Genomic DNA, 25,058 nt, shown 5'->3' with positions numbered 1-25,058 from the left:
TGTCTTTTTTGGGTGTGTGCGCTCTTATATCTAAGAATCAGCTTTAGGTAAACTTTATAAAATACAACCAACTTTGCTTTGTAATTTTCTGGAAAAACTATGTGGACATGGAGTTATCCTTGTTAAACATGTGAAACTGCTGGAAAAGAAAATATCCAGATTGTTAGGCGAGGCAATTCTTTGACAGTGAGTCTAATTTTGTTCTTAGTTCTTAGTAAATTATTTCATTCTTTCCTTGAATTAAATTTGGCATATTTTGACTAAATTTGAGATTTTGATTTTTCATTTGATCCATTTTTCTCCAAAATTAACTTTGCCAGAGGTCTGTGTATATTTTATTAATTATCGTTCCCTCTCCTATAATAACTGGCTGTCATTTAAGTCCTTATTTGTTGTTTCATAAGTTATGGTCTGCTTTCTTTATTAGTTTCTTAGCATTTTCCCTATCTTTAGCAATCTCAGTATAATATATATGTATATCTTTTGAGGAAGATTAGCTCTGAGCTAACACCCATCCCCATCTTCCTCTACTTTATATGTGTGACGCCTGCCACAGCATGGCTTGACAAGTGGTGCGTAGGTCCACACCTGGGATCCGAACCAGGAACCCCCAGGCCACTGAAGCGGAACATGTGAACTTAACCACTGCACCACTGGGCTGGCCCCTCAGTATAATTTTTAAGCATATCTAATAGGTTTTCATACATAAAACTGTCTTCACTGTTTTCTTAACAGTTTATCAAATTTATTTCCTCCCTGATGTGGAATCTAGGAGGAAAAAAACTTTCTAGAAAAGCTGCTTTTATCAATTTTAGGTTTGTTGCATTAGAGTCAGAAAATTGTGTATAATTTCTGATTGCAATTCGAAATTTTTATTTTGATATAACATAAAAGCTATTCTCCAAAATAGCACTGTCCAATAGAAATAAAATGTGAGCCACATATATACTTTAATTTTCTAGTAGCCACATTCAAAACAAATATAATTTTTGATATACTGTTTAACCCAATATAATCAAAAGTATTACTTCAACATGTAATCAAATATGAAAATTATTGAGATTTTACATTTTTCTACTAAATATTTTTTAAAAATCCAAGTATCTAGGGGCTGGCCCCGTGGCCGAGTGGTTAAGTTCGCGTGCTCCGCTGCAGGCGGCCCAGTGTTTCGTCGGTTCGAATCCTGGGCGCGGACATGGCACTGCTCGTCAGACCACGCTGAGGCAGCGTCCCACATGCCACAACTAGAGGAACCCACAACGAAGAATACACAACTATGTACCGGGGGCTTTGGGGAGAAAAAGGAAAAAAAAAAAAAAAATCTTTAAAAAAAAAAAAAAATCCAAGTATCTAATTTATACTTACAGGACATCTCAATTCAGACATTAAATTTTCATTAAAATAATTGATCTATATTTATATTTCATACAATTTAGTTGAAAATATAGACTCACAGACTCAAGTTGTTCCAAACATACTTAAAAGTCTTCTAACAACTGAATAGAGTAATAGTTGTATTTAAATAAAAATTAAAAATTCAGTTTTCTCCATCCAACCTATAACCTCATCTTAACTACATCTGCAACAACTCTATTTCCAAATAAAAAAATCACATTCTGAGGTGCTGGGAAATTAGTACTTCAACATCTAATTTTTTGCGGGGACACAATTCAACCCATAACACCCTCCCTTTAACAAGAGAAAAGAGAGACAGACAGATAGAAGGGGAAGGAGGGAGGGAGAGTAAGGGAGGAAGAAAAACAAATTCAGTTTTTTAGTTGTAACAGCCACATGGTAAGTGTTCAACAGTCACACATGGCTAGTGGCTACCATATTGGACAGTGTAGTTCCAAAGTGTTCCACAGCCACTTAAAAGAATCATTCACCATTTTTAACCTATAAAATTAAGCTTCTGAAAAATAAGCATAAAAAAAGTTAAAGTCTCACCATACCCTTTGATACAATAATTTCTAGGAAACCAACCTTCTATTTGCATAAAACTATGTACAAAGATGTTCATTTTTCAAAATAATACATTAGAAACTTAACAGGAAATGGTTAATTCATAGTACTTTTACATGGTATTTAATGTTAAATGAAAATAGATCTATGAAATATTATATCTAAGATAATCACAACAACGTTAATAAAATATACACCTAGGGAAAAAGATTATTATGCAGACACAAAACAGATTTTGTGGTACAAATATAGGTGATTCTTCTTTCTACAACATGTAATTTTTACCATTGTGTATACGTTTTTATAGAGAAAATGACTAAAAAAGTTTAATTTTTAAAATTATTAATTAAAAATCAATGAAAGGAAAATAATTGAGGACTACAGATGATAGAGCTAACTAAACTTTCACTGTAGACCTATAAAGACACAGAAACAGAACATAAAAGATTTAATGACTAAGATTTTACTTTCTTGGAGTTACCTGATCTTTTTCCGCCCTGGGTCGTACCTGCCTTCTCATCCTTTGGAACCAATTTCTGCATGTCCGCCTGGCCAAATTCACACCCAGATGGTAGGCTGCAACAAGAGAAACAGTAAGCAAAAAAACCCAGATAGCTCACCTCTTATGTTGTGCTTGTTCTCTAACCTGCTTGGCTGACATTATCCCTCCTAAAGCAGGTTAACCTAATAAAACATCGTCAATGATTGAAGTCCTGAGGTAGCATCCAACAAGGTTTCCAACTCACTTCTAGATCTGCCTAACAACAGGATCAAAATTTAAGTACCTACCATACCGACACAGCATAATCAGGATATTAGATCAAAGATGCACAAGATGACACATTTGTAACCAAGTCCCTAGGCTGGTAAGTGGGAGGGACAATGCTATAGACTGAATGTTTGTGTCCCCTCAAAATTCACATGTTGAAATCCTAATGCCCAAAGCTGTAGTATTAGTAGGTAAGGCCTCTGGGAGGTGCTTACGTCATAAGGGTGGAACCCTCATGAATGGGACAGGAGTAGTGCCTTATAAAACAGGCTCCAGAGAGATTCCTAGTCCCTTCCATCACATGAAGATACAATAACAACCCAGAAGAGGGCCCTCAACCAAGCATGGTGGCACCATGATCGCAGACCTCCAGCCTCTAGAACCGTGACCAATAAATTTCTGCTGTTTATAAGGATCCAGTCTGTGATATTTTGTTATAGCAGCTTGAACAGACAGACAAGGAAGCCTCTGAACTCTTTAACAGACCCTTCTATCCTTGACCAAAGCAATCCTCCTGGCTCAAGGAGCTTAATTTCTGTTACGAAAAACAGCGATAATAAAAGAGATGACCATTCCCTTACCTGTTTGGGGTACACAGGGAGAGGAGGACAGTGCTTTCCCACACCAGCGAACAGTATAACTGGCTCAGCTTGCTCAGAACACTTAGACCCAACTGAGAGCCCCACTGGTTTACAGAGATGGAACGAATTTCACTCTGCAACCAAAGTAAAATGAAGTTGCTCTTTAGGATGCCCTTGGAATCATACTCAAAATCAATTTTCAACTATGTTTAAGAAGGATAAAGGATACTATTTTTCTTTCCTTGTTATTCTCACAGAGTTGCCTACTTTATTCAAATTTCTATATTTAACATCACAGTTCCGCAAGGTATTCTCTTACAATATTTACAATTCATCTCCAAACTCCCCTTCTCATTGTTTTTTGTAAAGTGAAAGACAGGAGTGACAGGCAACTTTGTTTTCTAAATCAAAGAAAGTTTTGTAGATTCAATGACAGCTTTCTTATTTTTTTAAGTGGTTGGGGGGCTTGTTATTTCCCTCTTATTTCTTTACTTGAATAAATATGTAAGATTTAATTCTCTGAATTGAACATTTACCATTAATTTTATTTCATTTAACAAAGAAAAAGTCATAAATCTGAGCTTTGTTATGTAATTTAATTACTTCCTAAATAGTTTATAACTGTGCTTTTCATTTGATTTGATCCAAAGAATACACTCCTGCTCAACAACATAAAACAGGCTGCTAAAATGTCAATGCTAAAATGTTAAAGATTAATATCTTTAAAGATTGGCACCTGCGCTAACATCTGTTGCCAATCTCTTTTTTTCTTCTCCCCAAACCCCCCCGGTACTATAGTTGTATACTGTAGTTGTGAGTGCCTCTGGTTGTACTATATGGGACGCCACCTCAACATGACCTGATGAGTGGTGCTATGTCCACGCCCAGGATCCGAACCAGCGAAACCCTGGGCTGCGGAAGCAGAGTGCACGAATTTAACCACTCAGCCACGGGTCCGGCCCCCACATTAATCTTTAGAATTGACTACTTGAGAACTAAAGGTGGTAAAACTGTGAGCACACAAAAAACCTGCCTTTCTGGGACCACAAGAGAAAGCTCACATGGATTGTAGGCATAGGGTTTGACATTTAGGAAATCTTTAGTAATCTATGCTAATTACCATCGACTTAAATGTTCTGTGGTCAAATTTCCTTCTTGCCATCCCACTATCAGGCCTACATGCATATGTAGAAAGATTAGGAAGTAGTAAGGCCAGAGGAGCCCCCAAATGAGAATTGTCCACTAAAAAGAGTGACTATACATCCCAGTTGGCCTATATGGATGCTACAGATCTATTAATGGCTCTTATTTATATCACCTCTTTCACTCGCAAGAAGGTCCAGTTCACAAAACAAATTATATGGTCATCCAACTTCTAACGAAAAAAAATACTAAGGGAAAGTGAAACTAGATAGCAACTTAACGAATAAACCTAAGTCGCCTATTGGGGGAAAAAAAAAATCTCACCCTAAAACTGTTCTTTCAGCAGCAAGCCCAGGTAGAGCTGCTTCTAAGCACAGTAAGATGCAGATACATACGCCCCAGGTATTTCACTGGCTTTAAACCAACACGTTCACCCCTAAGATACTTCTTACCTGTCCGACTCTACAAGTATGAACAAACATCATGATGTAGGCATGCGCAGCAGTAAGTGCATGCAGTAGAGGTGTGGCCTGAGCTGAGAGGGTAGCATCAGCAACATTGCCGGCACAAGCCAGTTCTCGCAACAACACTGAGCCCCCAGGGGATTCAATTGGGCGGTGTAAGGGCTCCAAGGAGGAGAGGATGGAGTCCAACTGAAGGAGACCCTCCTGAAGGACCTTGGGTTCATGTGACAGTGTCTGAAACAAGAGCAATAATTAAAGCATTAATGTAGAGGGAAGTTCATATGCATCATGTCTTTAATAGTCACAATGGAAGAAGTAGAAGACAAGTCTCACAAATTTCAGACCTGGCCAAGGTCTCTCACCTGGTAACTGGTAGAGCCAAGATATGAACAGAGGTACGACATACCTCAACACCTCCTTCTAGAGTGACACATTACTTTTCTCAAATGAGAGGCTTTCAAACATGTGAGCCAATCATATTTAAAAGCTTGTGATGGCCAAACTGGAATACAGTTATAGAAAGGACTCCATGTTATAAGATTAATTCCACATTTTGCTCAACAGGGAGCAATGTTAACAGAGGCAATGTTCCAAAGCATGGAAGCAAACCACTGTTACAAATGTTCTTTTCTTCCCACAATAAGAGAGACGATTCTAGAATAGGCATCAGCTTGGGAATTTTTTTAATGAGACAACTCAATGATTATATGGCTTTTGTAATTTCTTTTTAGTCTGCAGAAAAATCTGACAGTAAAACACAATCACTTGCCATTCAAAGATAGGAGAACTTACGTGTTTTTCCTATGGCTTTAAATAAATCTATCCATCCTCACACAGTATCTTAGAGGTAGGATAAAGATGGAACAGTCCCCTTCCCCCTCTCTTATGAACAGGACTTAATTAAACATTCAGAGAGTAAAGCAAAATAAAACATTAAATGCAGATATGTCACAATTATGGATCTTTCCAAGTCCATAAGCAAGTGAATTTCTGATTGAGCAGAAATTACTTATCACTGCACAACCTGGTTAATAAAGGAGCTTCATGGACGTAATGTAATTCCTATAAAAATCCCAATGGCATTTTTTTTGCAGAAATAGAAAAAACTCTTAAAAATTCATATAGAAGTATCTCAAGGGACCCTGAGTAGATACAACTATTTTGAAAAAGAACAAAGTTGGAGGTCTCACACTTCCTGATTTCTAAACTTACCACAATGCTACAGTAATCAAAAGTGTGGTACTGGCATAAAGACAGACATCAAGACCAATGAGATAGAATAGAGCCCCAAAATAAACCGTCACATATATGGTCCAGAGATTTTTGACAAGGGTGCCAAGGCTGCAATAGGGAAAGGTCAGTCTTTTCAACAACGTTGGGAAAGCTGGATATCCAGATGCAAAAGAATGAAGTTGGACCATACCTTACACCATATAAAAAAATTAACTCAAAAGAGATCAAAGACCTAAATTTAAGAGGTAAAACTATAACAAAACACCTAGAAGAAGCCATAGGGTAAAAGCTGAATGACAGTGGATTTGGTAACGATTTCTTAGATATGATACCAAAAGCACAGGCAACAAAAGTAAAAGAAAAGATAAAATGGACTTCATAAAAATTAAAACCTTTTGTATATCAAAGGACACTATCAACAGAGGGAAAAGGCAACTCATGGAATGGGAGAAAATATTTGCAATTTATTTATCTGATAAGAAATTAATATCCAGAATATATAAAGAATGCAAGAAAAAACAAATATCATTAAAAAATGAGCAAAGGACTTGAAAAAACATTTCTCCAAAGAAGATATACAAGTAGACTATAAGCACATGAAAAGATGTGCATCACCACCAATCATGAGGGAGTTACAAATCACAACCACAAGATCTCACTTCATACCCATTAGATTGGCTACTATCAAAAAACCAAAAACTAACGAGTGTTGGTGAGGATTTGGAAAAACTGGAACCCTCGTGTATTGCTGGTCGGAATGTGAAATGGTGGAGCTGCTATGGAAAACAGTATGGTGGTTCCTCAAAAAATTAAAATCAGACCTACCATATGATCCAGCAATCCTACTTCTGGGTATATAACCAAAAGAACTGAAAGCAGGATCTTGAGTATGATCTCACTTACATGTGGAATCTAAAGAAGTCAAATTCATAGAACTAGAGTAGAATGATGGTTGCCAAGGGCTTGGGGGGTGCGGGGGCAGCGAGGGAGAATGGGATGTGGAGACGTTGATCAAAGGGTACAAAAGTTTCAGTTATAAGATGAATAAGTTCTGGGGATCTAATGTAAAGCATGGTAACTGTAGTTAATAATACCACATTATATACTTGAAATTGCTATGAGAGTAGATCTTAAGTGTTCTTACCACACATACACACATACATACACACGCAAAGCAGAGTCTTGAAGAAATATGTGCACACCCACGTTCGTAACAGCCAAGAGGTGGAAGCAACCTAAATGTCCATCGATGAATGAATGGATAAACAAAATGCAGTTTACACATACACTGTAGTATCATTCAGCCTTTAGAAAGGAAGGAAATTTTGACATATGCTACAACAGGGATGAATCTTGAGGACATTATGCTAAGTAAAATAAGCCAGTCACAGAAAGATAAATACCTTACGAGTTGCACTTACATGAGGTACTTATAACAGTCAAATTCACAGAAACAGAAAGTAGGATGGTGCTTATCAGGGGCTGGGAGGAGAGGGGAATGAGGAACTGTTGCTTAATGGGTATAGAATTTCAGTTCTGCAAGATGAAGAGAGTTCTGGAGGTGGGTTGCACAACAATGTGAATATACTTAACACTACTGAACTGTACACTTAAAAATGGGTAAAGTGGTAAATATCATGTTATGTGTGTTTTACCACTATTTAAAATAAATAAAGGAAGTTCATATTTTGGCAAAATTTGAGCAATAAACTATATGTCAATTATGCTTAAAAATACATGACTACCAAGCTTGAAAAAGGAAAAAAAACAAAACATGGCTAAACAATATCAGATTGTGTTAGAAAGCATCCACGACAAAGGATGACACACTAATAAAACCCAGTACCGAAGCATTCTTGGAGATATAGTTTCCCTTCCAATAAACTCAAATGTTAGCACACTATTTATTAGTCACAAAATTCACTTGTAGTATACAACCACAAATTTCTTCATTATTTTTTAGCTGAAGGGGAGACCACAGTAAAAACATGTATACAGAAGTACTGCGAAATTGATTTCTAAAAGGAAACAAAAATATTTGGCCAGATGCTTCTTACCAATATGGATTTGCAGACACCTGCAACAGCCTGACAGGCCGCAGATGTGGGAAAGTCAATGGGCAGATTGGGAAGACCCAAAATGGTAACCAAAGGCAAGAGTCCTTTCTGATTCACAAATTCCTGGCAGTGGTCATCTGTTGTATTGTTGCTCAGAATAGATTCCACAAATTTCATCTAGGTAATGAAAATTTTAAGAAATAGTTAGAACCTGACACTTGGAACTAAAAGGCCAGCTTGGAGTAAGAACAGGGGTAGCCTTACAGTCATGTAATCATTATTTTCTAGACTACCAAAACCTCAGATAAACAGGGATAGGACCTTAAACATCCAGAAAATAAGGAACAATTACAACTTCTTCCCAATCTACCTTTTCAGCCACACCTAAAGTCATATAATTTCAAAGCGCAGAGGTTAAATGACTTGCTCAGGGCCACACATGAATTAGTGGCAGAATCAGGTCTAATCTCATAATTTGCTCATTTAGTGCTCCATGCATGATCAAGAATTCTCTCTCCCCTGGAAGCAAACATCATGGATACTTTCCCACGAATGAGCTCATAATGCAAATGAAGTCTAGGACTCTGGAAGAGTGATTGGACCAAACAAAGCATTTTTGTAAGGGTAAGAAAGTAAAATGCGGGGCAACAAACACACAGGCTACAAGAGAAACCATCTCTGGCAGTCTTAGAAGTGCTTAATGGGCTAGAACAAATGCTAAATGGGCTTCCCCTTATAGGTAAACAATTCTGGGAAAATTCAAACTCTTCACTTTTTCCTGTGAAACACACGGGAAGTTAAATGAGAAGTAAGGAGAAAAAGTATATATATTGGACACATTCAAACAACACACTACTAGATTGGCCTAACAAAGCCCACTCTAATCCTGCTTGGCTTCCAAAGGGGAATAGTAAAACGACAGAAAATTGAGCATATCCAAAAAAGGGAATGTTGGCTAATTTTTGGCAAACCAGTCTCATAGAAAAGGTTTGCACATTTTCCCCCATTGCTCTGCACTTTAAGGGTCCCAGTAAAAATAAACATGGAAATCACTGACTATTTGGTATCCCCACACATTTTCCAGAAAAGCACACACCTTTACTCAGTTTGCCCTACCATGAATCTTACCACATTAAGGATGTAATCCATGAGGGGAATAGGAATACGTTCCTCTGTACCAACAACCCTGTTAAGGGAGAAAAGAGTGAGTTACACAGAAATTCACAATACTAGTGCAAGAGAACAAAGTCAGGAAAGGGAAACAGCATGAAATGCTAGGCCTTTCTCTAAGTCAGACTTATAGCCTTTAATATATAAGCACAGAAAAAAAAAGTTGAAATCAGTTCTGAAGCTAGCTTTCCTAGTCTGACTAGGTTGAGAGCACACAGGGAAAAACCAAGCCTTTACAAACCCAGCATTCGTACACATCTCAAAAGACATTATCCTATCTTGGGCAAACTACTGTAAGAGGAATTCATCAATAGGAAAATATTAAAAATAAGCAAGTTCAGGGGCTGGCCCAGTGGCGCAGCAGTTAAGATCACACGTTTCGCTTTGGCAGCCCGGGGTTTGCTGGTTTGGATCCCGGGTGCAGACCTATGCACCACTTGTCAAACCATGCTGTGGAAGGCGTCTCACATATAAAGTAGAGTAAAATGGGCAGGGATGTTAGCTCAGGGCCAGTCTTCCTCAGCAAAAAGAGGAGGATTGGCAGCAGATGTTCGTTGAGGGCTAATCTTCCTCAAAAACAAACAAAAAAACCAAGCAAGTTCAATTAAGAGACTAGTTAAACATTTGTTTGAAGAAATGTGCCAGGACAAAGAAACAAATACATAAACATCTTACCATGTTCTTGCATCAAGTTTAAAGTTATAGAGAGCAGGAAACGGAATTTAATTTTCTTCAAAATTCCATGCTTAGATTGACAAACTATTCAGAACAAAGTTGGTCAAAAATGAAGCTAACACCCAAGGCCTCCTTCCCTAACAATCTGTGCTTGTGTCACAACAGTTCCTGAACTATTCTCAAAAACCGTGATGAGGTCTTTTGCTTCAGATGTTTCAATGCTACACTGCAGAGCAGAAGGCTGCAATGATGCCACAGCTGCAGAAAATGCAGCCTTTAGCCCAATGGCTACATCTTGGCTTTTGCAAGAAATAAATAGAGGGAAAAAACCCAAAGTATATTGAAGTGACACAAAATCTACCCCAAAGATAAACCCCAGGAAGGGACAAAATTTGAGTTGAATAAGGAGCACTTTGGATATAGACCTTTGGAGCAGACTTGGGGAGAAAGGGCAGAGTTGGAAGAAGGGAGAGCTAGGGAAAGAGAGAGGGGAAGGAAGTTGGCAGGAAGCTAACACTTCTTCTCACCTCTGAGCAAGATAAAATGTGAATAAAGATTTAGCAGGCAGGAGGACATTTGGCAGCAAAATGTAGACTAGGCAGAGTGGAGAGGCAGCACGAATGGCTTCAGAGACAAAATATCCAAAGCTAGGGTTTGAGTAGGATGTTGTGAACATGCTCAATGAAGAATTTGGGAAAGAACTATGTACAAAGGGAGGACCTATAAGCCAGGAATGAAATGACTCCACAGGAATATCACAAACCTTTCCTTGATGGTAAAGTTTCTCCTCAGAACCACTGCAGCATTCCTTGCTACTTACTTACAACAATTATCCATCCTTGCTTGGTTGCACCTCCTTGGAAAGAACCCAGAGATCTATCTCTACAGCTAAGGAGTGCAGGTGTGGCTCTAGCCCAATGAGACATCTGCCCTTTTGCAGAAGCCAAGTATAATAGCAAAGAGTCAAAGCAGTATCATGAAATGGAACCCAGGTACGTCCTTCATTTGCTAGATGGAAGTTGTAGGGGAGAACAAGAGAGAAAATAAACCAACAGCGGTTCTTAATCCAACTCCAGGAACAAAATTATTCAGTAACTACTTTTCTCCCTACCCTCATCTTTTGGCTTCCAGGCTCAGGACGTCATACACTAATAGTAAAAATGATCAACTCTCTCCAGTAGAAATCCCCCTACCAATTGGTTTTAAGAAAAGTCATTCTAATCTTAACCTCACATGAAACTTTGACCCATAGCATCTTTGAAACAATAAAAGACTGCACTCCCATGACAAATGAACTAATTTACCTTAACTGTCAAATTAAAAACTTCCTGTCTCTCTCCCTTCTTCAAAACATACACACATTACCAAATTCAATTTCACTCTGGCCAATTTTACATGTGTATTTATGGTGCTGGAGCCCTTAATCAGAAGTAAAGGAGAACAATTCCAATTGAGTGTTATAGTACAGTGTATAGCACAACAGATCTCATGGGTGTTTTGGGGCGAGTGGGTGGATGGGAGGAATCAGATCTTTCTTCCAGCTCTTGGGGAAACACAGCTGACTTTGGCAAAGGACCCCTCCCACTGCGCCATGATTCAGGGAACAACTGCTTCTCTGTATTTGCTGCCTTTAAAGCCCAGAAAGTTGTTATTCAAATTTCAAACACTACCTATATAATCCATTTCTTTCAAGTTGTTCAGCATAGGCAGTTAAGTTAGGCAAAGTAAATGGAATCAACCACAAAATAAACCATGGTTCACCAACTAAAAACCCTGGTTACTTACTGGCAAGTATATTCATCCCCAGCAATATCAGTTTTGTTCAGATCAAACAATTTAGAAGGCAGAAGAAAGAGGCCAAAAGACAAGTATTTTGAACAACCTGTACTAAACACCTCTGAATGTAAAACAGAACTCCCATGTATTTGTGGTAGAAATGTAGTGGCGAAGTTTCCTTATTCCAGATCTCTAGCACAAAACCATGTGTCTCAAGACCAAATACAAACACCATTTTCAAATACTAGCTGCTGATTTTGGAGAAAATCTAAGGGAAAAGAACATTGTCTCAGCCTGGAAGAAACCTGGAAACTCAAAAATTCATCAACAGGAGAATGGATAAACACTGTAGTATATTCATTAAATGGAATACTACTCAGCAATGGAAAGGACTCAACCTACTGACAGATGCAACAACATGAATCTCAAAAACATGTTGAGTTAACAGAAGCCAGATACAAGAAAGTACATACATCAGATATGATACACATATAAGACTCCATTTATCCTATTTATATGATGCTCTAAAATAGGCAAACTTACTCTATGATGACAGAAATAAGGTAAGTAGCTGCCTCATTTTCGGGTGGGGAAACAGGAAACAAAATCTGTTTTTACTGTATAGAAATTATACCTCAACAAAAATATTGGAAAAGATTTACTCATGTGTGTTTTTATGGCACTGGAAAACAGACGAAGGCATGGGAGACAGGAATCTGTTTGGGAGTCCCACTGAAGAATTTTGCATTTGTGGGTGAGGTACGAATAAGACGTTTGGGGAGAGGGGTGGCACACACTGCAAATTTTTCTAAGCCTCTTGCCATACTGGCGGAAAGTACATAGCAATTCCCACCATAGCAACTGCCTGGGATAAAGACATCAAAGAACTTTCCCTTTAATATATTGTGGCTTTCAAAATGGAGGCCAAGGGGCCAGCCCAGCAGTGCAGCGGTTAAAGTTCGCACATTCTGCTTTGGCGGCCCGGAGTTCGCCGGTTTGGATCCCAGGTGCGGACATGGCACGGCTTGTCAAGCCATGCTGTGGCAGGTATCCCACATATAAAGTAGAGAAAGATGGGGACAGATGTTAGCTCAGGGCTAATCTTCCTCAAAAAAAAAGGAGGCCAAGTTTATAGTCTCTTGCTTTTCCTTCCAGCCCTAATAATCCACATAGTGACCCAATCGAGGCTTCTAAAAGTGGCAGAAGTGGGAAAGTATATATACGTGTCAACATTTGTGAGACTCTTACATATAGTATATGAATGAGGTAGTGACGAACACCCAGACCATGCAGAGTATAGAAAAATATTGATACCATTGAACAGCAACTGCTAAGAGTCCTTTGCAGCTCAGAAGCCATATATGACTAACACTATGGTAGAATATTAATACTTTGGGCCTAGATTTTTACTATTTCTTCATTCTCATTCATGTTTCATCAGGCCCAGTTCTCTTGGCATTTAAGACTCAGGAAGTCCTTAATCTAATGCTCTTGATTCATTCCATCAACTCACTAAATAAACATTTATTGACTGATTACCCACTACGTACAAAGTGACTGGGATACACTGTTAAATGAGACATTGTCTCTGCCCTGGAGGAACATATAGGTTAGTGGGGGAAACCATTAGAATATACAAATAATTTTAACAAAACTGTTAGGAGAACACAAAAGATCAACTTCCCATTTGGAGGTAAAAGGAAAAGCGCCTTTAAAAATGAGACATTTGAGCTGGCCTGGCAGGAACTGGTAGATGGAAAAGAAGATAATTTGGGGATGGGGCATAAATATGGATAAAACACAGTGACATGTGATATTCCAAGAAAAGCATGTAGAATGAAGAGATATGAGGGCTTGAGAAAATGTCAATTTACTATGATAGCTTGAAATCTGGGCATGTTAGGTCTAAGGTGTCTGTAAGATGTCCAGGTATAAAAGAAGTTATATGCCGATGAAATGTACACAGTTTGACTCAAAACCACCACTACAACCACCACTCATGTTTATGAAATCCTTCTCTTGTTTGTAGCCAGGAAAGGAAACCCTATCCCAGCAGGGTGGCAGACAATCGCAGGGTGTGGCAAGGAAGCACTAAGATTCTGACTCCTTTACAATAAAGTCTTGCCTTCTTTCAGGGTGTCCTCCTCTTCCAGAAAGAGAACATTTTAATCAAAACAGAAGATGCTGCTAGAATGAAGGTAGGACTGCCTTCTCAGACGAGGGTAAGATATCTGCTCAACAAAGTAATGGACTTAGTAGTTAATGATTCTCTTCCAAAAACACCCATATCAACAGGTTCATAACTTTCTAGAGTTTCAAGAGGGCATACCAATTTTGGAGTTTAGGCCTTTGCTCCTACTGTCTACTCTACCAAAATCTTCTCTTGAAGTCCCAAGCCACTCTCCAAGACCAGCTCAAACCCATTCATATCCACGCCTACAATGCTCATGCTTTTGTCAGAACTACTTATCTATATATCAAAAGAGCACTTATTAAATGAGTGAACGCATGACTGCCCAGAGGGATCACACCCACTTCTAACTGAAGGTGATTAAGAGTTACAGCTACAACAGTTACATTTCACTCCTTGCATGCGAACACTCTAAGCTCAAAGAGCCTAGTGGACTACCCACTACCAGCCAGTAGTCTTTAATAAAACCCACCCCCATCTCACCATCCAGTACTCAATTTTTATGTAGAACAAACCTCAAATAAATAGAAATAAGAAGGAAAATCTACTGTGCCTGGTTATAATCATACAGTACATTCTAAAGCCTTCTGATTTATCTAGAATGAAGAGATAATAATCAAATGAACACAAAGAAAGACAAGCCAGTAATGAATCTCCATAACTCCTAAGGACTTCTTAGGAGACAGGCTTCAGAAGTACAATGTGTTTCATATGTGCTCACTTACGGAAACAATTAAGCAGTCAATGATGTGGAATACCAAATCAACAAAGGGAAAATAAGCCCTCAGAGGAAAGCCCATCAACTTGATATACTGAATTGTGATTCAATTTCATGAACAGCTTTTACAAAAAATAGCTTGCTAGGGCAACCAATACAAGCACAAATGATACACAAGGGTCAAGAAAGAGAACTATGGACTCTTAGGGCCGGAAGAACTTCATAATGATCTAATTCAACTTCCTCCCTCACTTTTACAGATGAAAATGGAATGCTCAAGATCACAAGGCTAGAGAACCTGTCATGCGAAAACTTACTGTTGATTAGGCTCTGTTTCATTCTGCTGGGCAGAATTAAAGCTCTGCATGGCCTGTACTTCCTCTTCCTCCTCATCCTCACTAGAGGCCTCTTCTGCAGCATGATTAGATCTTGGGGGAGGAGCAGTGGCAGTGCCATCTGCCTTCTGGATTGATGGCTTCTGACAGATGTATTTAGGGTCTCTTCCAAGATTACAGATTTCTTCAAGTAACTGAAAGGCATAGGAAATAAGAATATTTATTAGTTTAACGACAGGGATACATTCTGAATAATGCACTGTTAGGTGATTTCATTATTGTATTACAAAGTGTACTTACACAAACCTAAATGGTAAAGCATACTACACATCTAGGGTATATGGTACTAATCTTATGGGACATCTGTCTTACATGTGGTTTGACACTGACGAAAACGTCATTATGCGGCACAGAACTGTAATTAAGGAATGGGGAGATGACTAGCGTTTTTGGAGCGTTTTCTATGTGCTATACACAGAAGTGCCAAAACACTTTATATACATGTTATATACACCATACCTGGATTGTAGTCATCAACCCCATTTTACAAACAGAGGAACTGAAGTTCTGTTAAGTTAAATAACTTGTTCAGGATCACATGGCTATTAAGTGACTGACTCACTGATTGATCTGACTCCATGTCCTAATTTACCAAGCACCAGGAACTCATATACTAGTTTCAATAATCCTAACAGGCAACTGGCAGGGCTAGTAAATGTGAAAAGAAAAATTCAAGAAACAAAGATTAGAAAGGGTAATATGCTTTTACAAACAGAAGCTAAGCCTTGGCAACTTGTTAATATCCTATATAGGAAAGCAATACTTAAGTGACTTTTTTTTGGGCAAATGATCAACCTAAGGACACAGAGAAAATGAGGCAGACATAATCCTCTTATAGGCATAGTCCAAGAATCCAAATGACCTCTAACAGGCCAAGCCTTCTTCTAAAAACTCCGCCTTCACAGCCCTCCCATACCTATGATCACAGCCTTATCAATTCCCACCTTGATGATTGCAGTTGTTGCATCCGTTTTGAGAGTGGGCTGATGTCTCATGAGCTCATCAACAGCACTCCCCAGGTTAGATGCAGTATCCCCTTAAAGCAAAAAATGAACTGTTAGAAAGACTAAAGAAAATAGAGCTTAAGCTATTTTCTGTGCCAATATAAGGAGGAAAGAAGAAATTGAGATGGTTGTGATTTTCTAATGCCATGCTTTCTTGAATGAATTCACACCAACCTCCGCAACCAAATCACTGGGGAGGAATAAGGAAACTTTATCTCTACTAAACATATTTTAAAGTGACTATATGTGCTACATTCTATCCTAGCAATCTCTACTGTCAAGGTCTGAACTAGTATTGTGGAGTGGAGAGAGAGAAAAGAAAGAAGCATAAATCATTAACCCTCTGGCTGCCCCAGTAAAGAATGATAGTGGCTAGAATGCTACAGTGGTGGCCGAAAGCACATTTTTGAAAATTGGATTCTTTCCGGAGCACTACCTTATTGCTATTCCTCAATGATCTGTTTCTCTAATATACTGAGAAGGAAATCTACTCATTTGTGACTATCTTAGGGACGTGGATATTAGAACAGAAGATTACCAGGATCAACACCTCGGGACGTCACATCTCCTGTTGCTGCAGACTAGATGGTGGACCTGGAAATCTACTGCTGCTCTCTAATACCCGTTTCTCACCAGCACCATGACAGTACATTTAACAGTGAACTGTTGAGAAGCATGGAAATATTATGAGCAGAGGCTAAGTATGAAGTATTCTTTTCTACCTGCAATACAACGTATGGTGATAATTCCCATTAAGCTTAGCACACCTAGCCAGAAAAATGATGTGAGGTCAAGGAAGGGTTTCCTTGCCAATTGGTGGCTTGAAAATCATCTAAAATCTTGGTATAACACAGCAAACCAATTATTTATTGTAAGATAAATCCTGGTGACTTACCAAGGGGATCAGAACTCCTCCTCCTCCGCATGGCTGGGAGGTAATCTGGAGATAGAAGAACTTTGAAGAGACGTTCAAAAGGCTGACACTGTACAAATGACTGAAGACCTCTGGCATTCAAGCAGAGTGCACTGAATACATTTGGGAGGGAGCCAAGTACTTCACGGGTAGCAGGAACCTAGAGAAAAGATAAAGTGAGCTTAAAGACATCTAAGAGTCCAAGTGTAGATGCTAGGAAACTCTGGCCAGGGGTACTGCACAGAGAGATAAAAGGGATCTTAATGACCAGGTCCCAATTAGTTTCAATACTACATACAAAAGACAAGATAGGAATTTCATGCTATAAGACTGCTTTAAGGATATGTGTCTGTATGTTTTTGCAGGGAGGGGTATGCATGAAGTATTCTTTACAGAGCATCAGAAAGAACTCACATCTTTAATAAGCAGCGCATGCAGCATGACATCTGTCAATCCATTGTCCTGGAGTGAGGAGAGCAGTGATGGTTCTTGAAATACAAACACAGTCACCACTTCAGTAGCTAAAAAAAGATGAGAAATATGAGAAACTGAGAGATTCTTCCCAGGTATTAAAAGCAAAACTCCAATGGCTTAAAAAAAATACTCAAAACGTACAATTTAAATGTTTGTGCTTACTATGAAATGAAAGTTCCTAATATTGCTCATCAGAGATTAATCACTATTAAGAATTTAGTGACTACCTTTCAAGATTTTTATGGACAATGTACAGGTATGACAACTATAGTTAATAATAGATGAACCTAAAAATACATCCCTTTTTGTCTGCTTAAGCAGAAAAAAAATCTAAGATGGAGGGCAGGTTTGCTGGGTTAAAGTGAATGTAAACTTAACTGATGAAATACATAGACAAAATGCCTTCTAAAACAATTTTTTTAAAAAAAGATTGGCACCTGAGCTAACAACTGTTGCCAATCTTTTTTCTTCTTTCTTTCTGCTTTTTTTCCCCAAATCCCCCCAGTACATAGTTACATATTTTGGTTGTGGGTCCTTCTAGTTGTGGCATGTGAGATGCTGCCTCAGTGTGGCCTGACGAGTGGTGCCATGCCTGTGCCCAGGATCCAAACCAGAGAAACCCTGAGCCGCCGAAGCGGAGCGCGCGAACTTAACCACTCGGCCACTGGGCCAGACCCTAAAACACCTTTTCAGTAACTTAAAAATACCCTAAGTAGTGTTAAGAGTCCTTGGGTATTAATCTGACCATGTTTTTGACGATAATTTTTGACAAAGTAATATTTAGAAATGTGCTGTAAAGACTTTGCTTCTAGAATGTGACAAAAACTCTACTCAAGAGCAAATAGTACAGCATAACTCATTCATTAAAAAGTAAAAGAGAAGCTAGAAAGAAAAGAAAAAAGTAGAATTAGGTGAAACTGAAAGCAAAAGGCACGAATAATTAAAAACTAGTCCTCTGAAAAGACAGAAAAATCTGACAAACTTATGGGAAATCTAACGAAGAAAAAAGAGAGCAATATGTATTATCAGTGAAAAAAGAAAATAAAACTGGATTCAGAACAAATAAGATCTTTTTACAAACTGTATGCTAACAGGCGAAATGCAATGCTTTTGTAAAAAAGTCATAAAAAAAAATCAACTCTCAAGAAATGAGAGCAAAGCAGACCACACCCACAACCATGAGAACTTTTAAAAGTAAAAAATGTCAAGTAACAGCAAGGTGTCAAACCAACAGTTTCATATGTGTTATTAAACCTTCTAGGAGCAATTAAGACAAGCTTCCCAACTCATTTTTGAGATTTTTAAAACTCTGGTTTTAAAATCTGACAAAATAGGGTGCACACACATACAATATCCATAAACCATGTATAAAACAAACTAATAATGCTGATGCCTGAGATCTAAGAGAAACCAAAGGATTTTCAGTTCAAGATGGTGAATAGAGCATCTCTCATCTATTCCAAATGCCACGGAAATGGTAGATAAACGGCAATTACTGGGGACCAACAGTTGTCAATGGCATTTGGGATTTCTCATGGGCTATAAACTTATGGAAAATTCAAGTCCTTTTTTGGGTTCCTACTGGTATATGACAGATCCCTTCATAGACTCTCATTTGTACAAATGTCTGAATTCTAAGGGGCTATACTAAAATTGATAAACTAAAATTACTTTCTACTAGAGGTTACTTAGACATCAAATCTGTTATTTTACAGAGGTCTAACTATAATGCTATGTCATAATGCTACTGTGCAACAGGAGAGTTTAAATCCTCTTTTAAAATTAACAGATAACCAAGAATTTTAATATTAAAAAGGACACACACGAACTAATTAGCTCCAGATGGAACCAAGGAACTGACTCCTGAAAGAGTTAAGTAATGAAAGATAACTCTTAAAAAATTTATGATTGAAATCAAATTCTAGAATCGACAAAGCCCATATAGCAAGAATCTGTTAAAACAAAGGGTCTCTTAAGAATAAGGAAATAGTTGGAAATTAAAAATGTTTGTAAAAAGTAAAGAATTCCATAATGCAAGAGGTACCTTGAAAGATTATACAGAGATATTCTTTCAGAAAGTAAGTTATATGAGGCTTATTAGCTATAAAATAGGGTTCTGGGAGAGAACATATAAGTCAAAAGGAACCAAAGAAATTTTCCTGAAGCAGAAAAAACCATTCAGATTTTAAAAAAGGCCTAACCAAGTGCCAGGAGGAAACACTGAAGAGAAATAGAACTAAATACACATCATGGTGAAACCTGTGAACTCCAAGGGTAAGGAAAAATTGAAGTTACCTACAAAGGAAGAAGAACCGGTTTAACATCATGGTTACCTACAATATGTAACATCAGAAGACAATGGAAAAATATCCACAAAATTCTGAAAGAAAAGGAAGTGTAACACCTTAAAAATTACTCAAAGATGTACTCTAACAAAATTTAAAAATTAATCAAAGAGAGGGAACGTCAAGGGTTACTAAAAAAGAAAGAAAGAAAGAAAATAGTGAGAAAGGAATGAAGTAAAGGCAGGCAGAAGGTCTTATTTTGTCCAGTTTGGCAAGAGACAGAAAAAGAAATTTAGCAAGTTTAGATGTCAATAAAAGAATATAAGGATAACCATTACAAAAAAAGGAGTAAGAAAATTAATGTAAGATTCAGAATATGAAAAAAAATTAACATAAAATCCAAGACTTTAGGAAAAAGAAAAACAAACATACTGGAGATCACAAAAGATGTCAACACTATAAAATTCCTCCTTTAAGATAATAATGCATACTACTTTAATAAATCATTCTGCTGAAAACAACTAAAAGTTGGATTAAATACTTGATACACCTTTTAAAACATAAAGAGCAAAGTAAACTATAGTTAAAGGTCCAAACTAAGCCAAAGTGGGATTTCAGAGCCTCAGGCTGTTGCCTTGAGTAATTTACCTAAAAAAGTGACCCTGGCTTTCAAGACTGTTTAAGGTATCAGGAATAGGACATAAAAGCACAGGGATATACCTTTATTGAGTAGGAAATCCAGTAAAAAGGAAGTCTGTTTATATTACAGATAGCAGTACCACCTATTACATGTGATGGAGCCTGTTGGAGAGTTGCTGCTTTCCACTCCATGAACAGGTCACTCCCGATAAAGGACTGGACTTAAGAGTCAGCCCAACCGGACATCTGATTGCAGTCATTTTGGCCCTTGGCAACACCTCAATAGAGGTATATCCATTGTTCATATTTTTATAGACTCCTGGGTGGTAGCTAATGGCCTCATTGTTTTTTTCTGGTTGATGGGCTCAAAATAGTCATCACATTCAGGACTGTGCTTTATGGGGCATTCCACATTGGGAATATATTGCTGCTCAGACTTTACATATTACAATTAAAGTCTCATGTCTCAATTCATGTTAAGGCTGCCACAGAGGAAGTTCATTTTCATGCCATGATGGCTCACTTACACTTTTCAAATAAGCTCAGATATTACCTCCTGCCCCTGGCTGAATGGGACCATGAGACCTCCAGCTGTCGCAGTTCCCAGACCCTTAAAATTTGGGCTAAATTCCCTGGCATCCTCAGGCCACTGGTCCTAGCCACAACTCTGGCCTCCCAATGCAATCTTTCCGCCTTGTCCTGCCATTGGCATTATGGCCAATGGGAATCCATACAAAGAGGTAAGATAAACACCCCTTCTCTGACTGGCAAATTCATTTTATTGAGCCACTACCCTAATCTGCTGGTGCAAACTGCTATGCCCTCACAAAGGCTGATTGTTACACAGGCCTGCTCTTGGTTTATCCTTCTTGCCATGCTATTGTCAACACCATTACTATAGGCCTCACTAAATGTCAGTTCCCTTTGGGCTTCCAGATAACACTAACTCTATCAGGGTACACATTTTATTGCTCATTCAGTCTGGGCATGGGCTGCAAAAACAGGTATCATTTGGAGCTTCCAATTTGTCTTACTGTCTCCAGACAGCAGGCCTAAGAGATATAATGACCTACTCAAGGGCATTCTCTTAAACTTACAAAATGGACAATGGTCTCCTAAATGGGTCTCTCTTTTGCTCACTTTAAATAGCCTAACAAAATGCAACTAGGATCTCTCTATTCCCTTTTCTAGCCACAAAAGGGGACATTTCCCATATATGAACTGATGATACCCAAATAAAATCCCTGTTCACTTAAAGACACTCCCTCTCTTTCTGAGGAAGATTAGCCCTGAGCTAACATCTGCCACCAATTCTTCTCTTTTTGCTGAGGAAGACTGGCCCGGGGCTAAGATCCGTGCCCATCTTCCCCTACTTCATATGTGGGACGCCTGCCACAGCATAGCTTGATGAGCTGTGTGTAGGTCCATGCCTAGGATCCGAACTGGCAAACCCCAGGCTGCCGAAGCAGAGTGTGTGAACTTAACCGCTACGCCACCAGGCCGGCCTCGATACCTCCCCTTTTTGATCCTGGTGCAATCTATGCTAGATTGGCACCTGTATTGAGAGTGGGTAATAGAATGGGATCCACTGAAAACCTAGGGCCCTTGCCCTCTCAAACAGACTATTCTGTATGCCACAAGAAAGGTCTCTGCCAAAATCCTTTTCCAATATGACAGCTTGAAAGGTTCACTAATGGAGGTCCCTCTTTATAGGAAATGGAGGTCTTGGTACCTGCCTGGTCCTTCCAAAGAGGAAAAGGAAGATCTGAAATTAGTTCCCAATACTAACATTCTTAAATAGGATACTAGCTCTGGACCCATCCTATTAGAGACATATTGAATGGGAAACCACTACAAGATCTGTGATAACAACGCCTGTGACTCCCATAATAAACAGGTACCTCTAGCATGCCAAGGCCTATTGGCCACAGGTCTGAAACTACTCTGGAACACTGCGGCTCTGGTTGGCCTGGCAATGCCTTGTTTGGCTCCTGGCCTGGGTCTGGAACAGAGCACAAGCAGACTTGAACAGATAAAAATGTGGCAGGGCTAAGAGAGGAGGTGAGAGAGAAGAAAAGGCAATTGGGGAAGTTAAAAGAGATACAGCTGGGTAGAAAAGTGGGGTAGAAGAGCCAGAGGTAGGATTTGGGAAGAGTCAGAATCTTTATTTGGCAGGTTTCAGCATGGAATTGTTGCAGTAGGACATCACAATCTCACGAGGCTCTTCCTCAGTGACTTCCCCTTCATGCTCTTCCTAGCCTCACTCACCAATTGAGTCTATACAATGATGGCCCCTCCCCACCCCCGACCCCATTGAGACAATTTTCCCTAGCATTTCTGCCCTGATAGAATTTGGCCACCAGAAACTCTACCCTCCAACCCCCTTGGGCTACTGGTTCTCTTGTGACACAAGTCCTGCTCAGCAAGATCATATATTCTACTCCTCCAACCACTCCCTTCTAACCCATACATCTTGACCTGTGTCCTATGGATATTTAGTACCCAGGACACCCTAGATCCAGCTAGACAGTCTAGCTCTTTCATCAAGTCTTGCCACAAAAGGGAGCACTGGGCCATCCTTTCACCTATTATATTGGGCCTCAGCACCATCTTTGGTGTAATAATAGGCACAAGTTTAGGTATTTTCAATTCTGTAACAGACTCATCTCACAGAGGCTACCCAGACAATGGTACAACTCCTGGCCAACCACATAAACCAAACAGTTAAGGCCTTAGAAGCCTTTAATGAGGAACAACGCAGTCTAATTGCTATGATAGCTGATAATAGATTGGTGTTAAATTACCTACTCCTATTTCAAGGTAAAGCGTATGCCTTAAAGGGGACCTCCTGCTGCATGTGGGTCAATAATACAGGAAAGGTATCCAGAATAGTTCAACAAATAAAACAACAAACCAAAACAGCATATTATATTACTAAAATACTCCAAGAGAGTCTCAGACCCCTGTTAATTTCTTTTCCTGGCTGTCTCCTTCTGCCTGGGGTGAAAGGCTCTACACTATCATTTATAAAGCTAAAATAATAATTGCTGGTCCAATTATTTTGGGTTGGCTTGGCAAATTTGGTCTCTCTCAAGTACAAGTTTATTTACAGGAAACCTGGGAGGTTGCTATGCTAATTCAAACATCAGGGATGAATTAAGATTCTAGAAAAGGAATTTTGACCTCCACCGATGTTTGCTTCACTACTAAGTCTCATCTCCTGTTCCCTGCATCATCCTGAGAAGGCTCACCTGCTCCCCACCCCTACCCACAAGCACGTGTGTCCTCTTGCTGCCCCTTTTAAATTTCCCCTTTACAAAAAAAAGGCCTCTGCACTTGCTTTTCTCTCTCTGATAATGGAGCTTTCTCTCAGAGAGAGCCAACCTTTCCTATCCCTTGACTTGGGACTTCTCCACCTGTATAACAAATCTTTCTTTGATCATACTGAAGGACTACTGTCATGAGTTTTGCCATCTAAACCTAACCTCAGGAGGGAGTCTCTCCATGTCAAGATGGAGTTGCTATAACACAAGGGAACACTTCCTCAACCTGATAAAGAGGAATAAAACCTTTAACACAAAACCTTCTGCCAACCTCAAACTTAATGGTGAAATACTTAATGCTCTTCCCTCTGAGTTCAGAAACAAAGCAAAGAAGCCCATTCTCACCACTTCTATTTACCAATGCATTGGAAATCTTTACCAATGCAGTAGGACAAAAAAAGAAATAAAAAGCATAAGGGTTATTACAAAGAAAGAAGCAAAACTGTCTATTTGCAGATGACAAGACTATGTAGAATAGCTTAAGAAATCAACAAAACAATTATGAAGTACTAAGCGAAATTAGCAAGGTCACAGGATACAAAGTTGTTATACAGAAATCCTAAATTGCTTCAGCAAGGAAGTATCTAAGTTGTAGTAGCCAAAACAACTCCCTCTAGACACCCCAAAGTATTAAAAAAGCCTGCTTCTGGTACAAGGACGTTTTCTCTATTTACACATCTCCCACTAAATTTCTTTATAGTTTTAAGGAGAATTCTAGAAGTCTATGTATTGCTTGTACTGTCCTGAATATGTATGGCACTCAATAAATGCCAGTTAATAACAGGTTATAACAACAGCAATACCCAAAATAGTGCCAATGTCAAAGTGCAAAGACATTCTCTACAAATAACTAAGTACTCATATCTTCCAAAACTGCATTTTCCACAGTGAGAAATAATTTTCTGTACTACAGCTCGTGAATCTGACATTTAATTCTGAGAATGGAAACCATACTGACTGGATTTTCCAGACTAAGATTAGGAATCACCCATTGAATAAGGACATGTTTCTTATCACACTTGCAGCCTAAGTATAGCACAAAAAGCCAAATGTAGAATACTTATTACAAATGATTTACAAAACACTGCTTATAGAAAGTTATTTGGCATTCAAGAAATGGATACTTATTTGAAACTGAATTCTGACCATTCTCTACTTCATCACCAACTAGAAAGATATTAACCACACAGTGGACAAATGTGGATAGTAAAATCCTGCAAGGATATAAAACACACAGAGAACTCTGCAAAGTTATTTCCACTTGCTATAACCAAATATCAACTCCA

The 25,058-nt window shown here is 38.7% G+C and overlaps 1 protein-coding gene across 32 annotated transcripts in view; it reads right to left on the bottom strand.

The window, feature by feature from the left end:
- HUWE1 (HECT, UBA and WWE domain containing E3 ubiquitin protein ligase 1) overlaps positions 1 to 25,058 on the bottom strand; it is a 146,478-nt gene that overhangs the window by 55,965 nt on the left and 65,455 nt on the right. For 26 of the 32 annotated variants that reach the window (XM_070605492.1, XM_070605517.1, XM_070605503.1 and 23 more), the window contains 9 exons: positions 17,466 to 17,572; positions 17,034 to 17,211; positions 16,079 to 16,170; positions 15,057 to 15,268; positions 9,338 to 9,395; positions 8,210 to 8,386; positions 4,908 to 5,153; positions 3,313 to 3,446; positions 2,444 to 2,538 (listed from right to left, as the gene is read on the bottom strand). In XM_070605492.1, the coding sequence (XP_070461593.1) occupies positions 2,444 to 2,538; positions 3,313 to 3,446; positions 4,908 to 5,153; positions 8,210 to 8,386; positions 9,338 to 9,395; positions 15,057 to 15,268; positions 16,079 to 16,170; positions 17,034 to 17,211; positions 17,466 to 17,572 (1,299 nt within the window). The remainder of the gene's footprint in view (positions 1 to 2,443; positions 2,539 to 3,312; positions 3,447 to 4,907; positions 5,154 to 8,209; positions 8,387 to 9,337; positions 9,396 to 15,056; positions 15,269 to 16,078; positions 16,171 to 17,033; positions 17,212 to 17,465; positions 17,573 to 25,058) is intronic. The other 6 variants (XM_070605514.1, XM_070605499.1, XM_070605500.1 and 3 more) reach the window with 1 other exon arrangement.

This window comes from Equus przewalskii, chromosome X (genome assembly GCF_037783145.1).
Source record: "Equus przewalskii isolate Varuska chromosome X, EquPr2, whole genome shotgun sequence".
Classification (NCBI taxonomy): domain Eukaryota; kingdom Metazoa; phylum Chordata; class Mammalia; order Perissodactyla; family Equidae; genus Equus; species Equus przewalskii.
The sequence above is the reverse complement of the archived record's forward strand: the minus strand, read 5'-3'. Positions and strand labels throughout refer to the sequence as shown.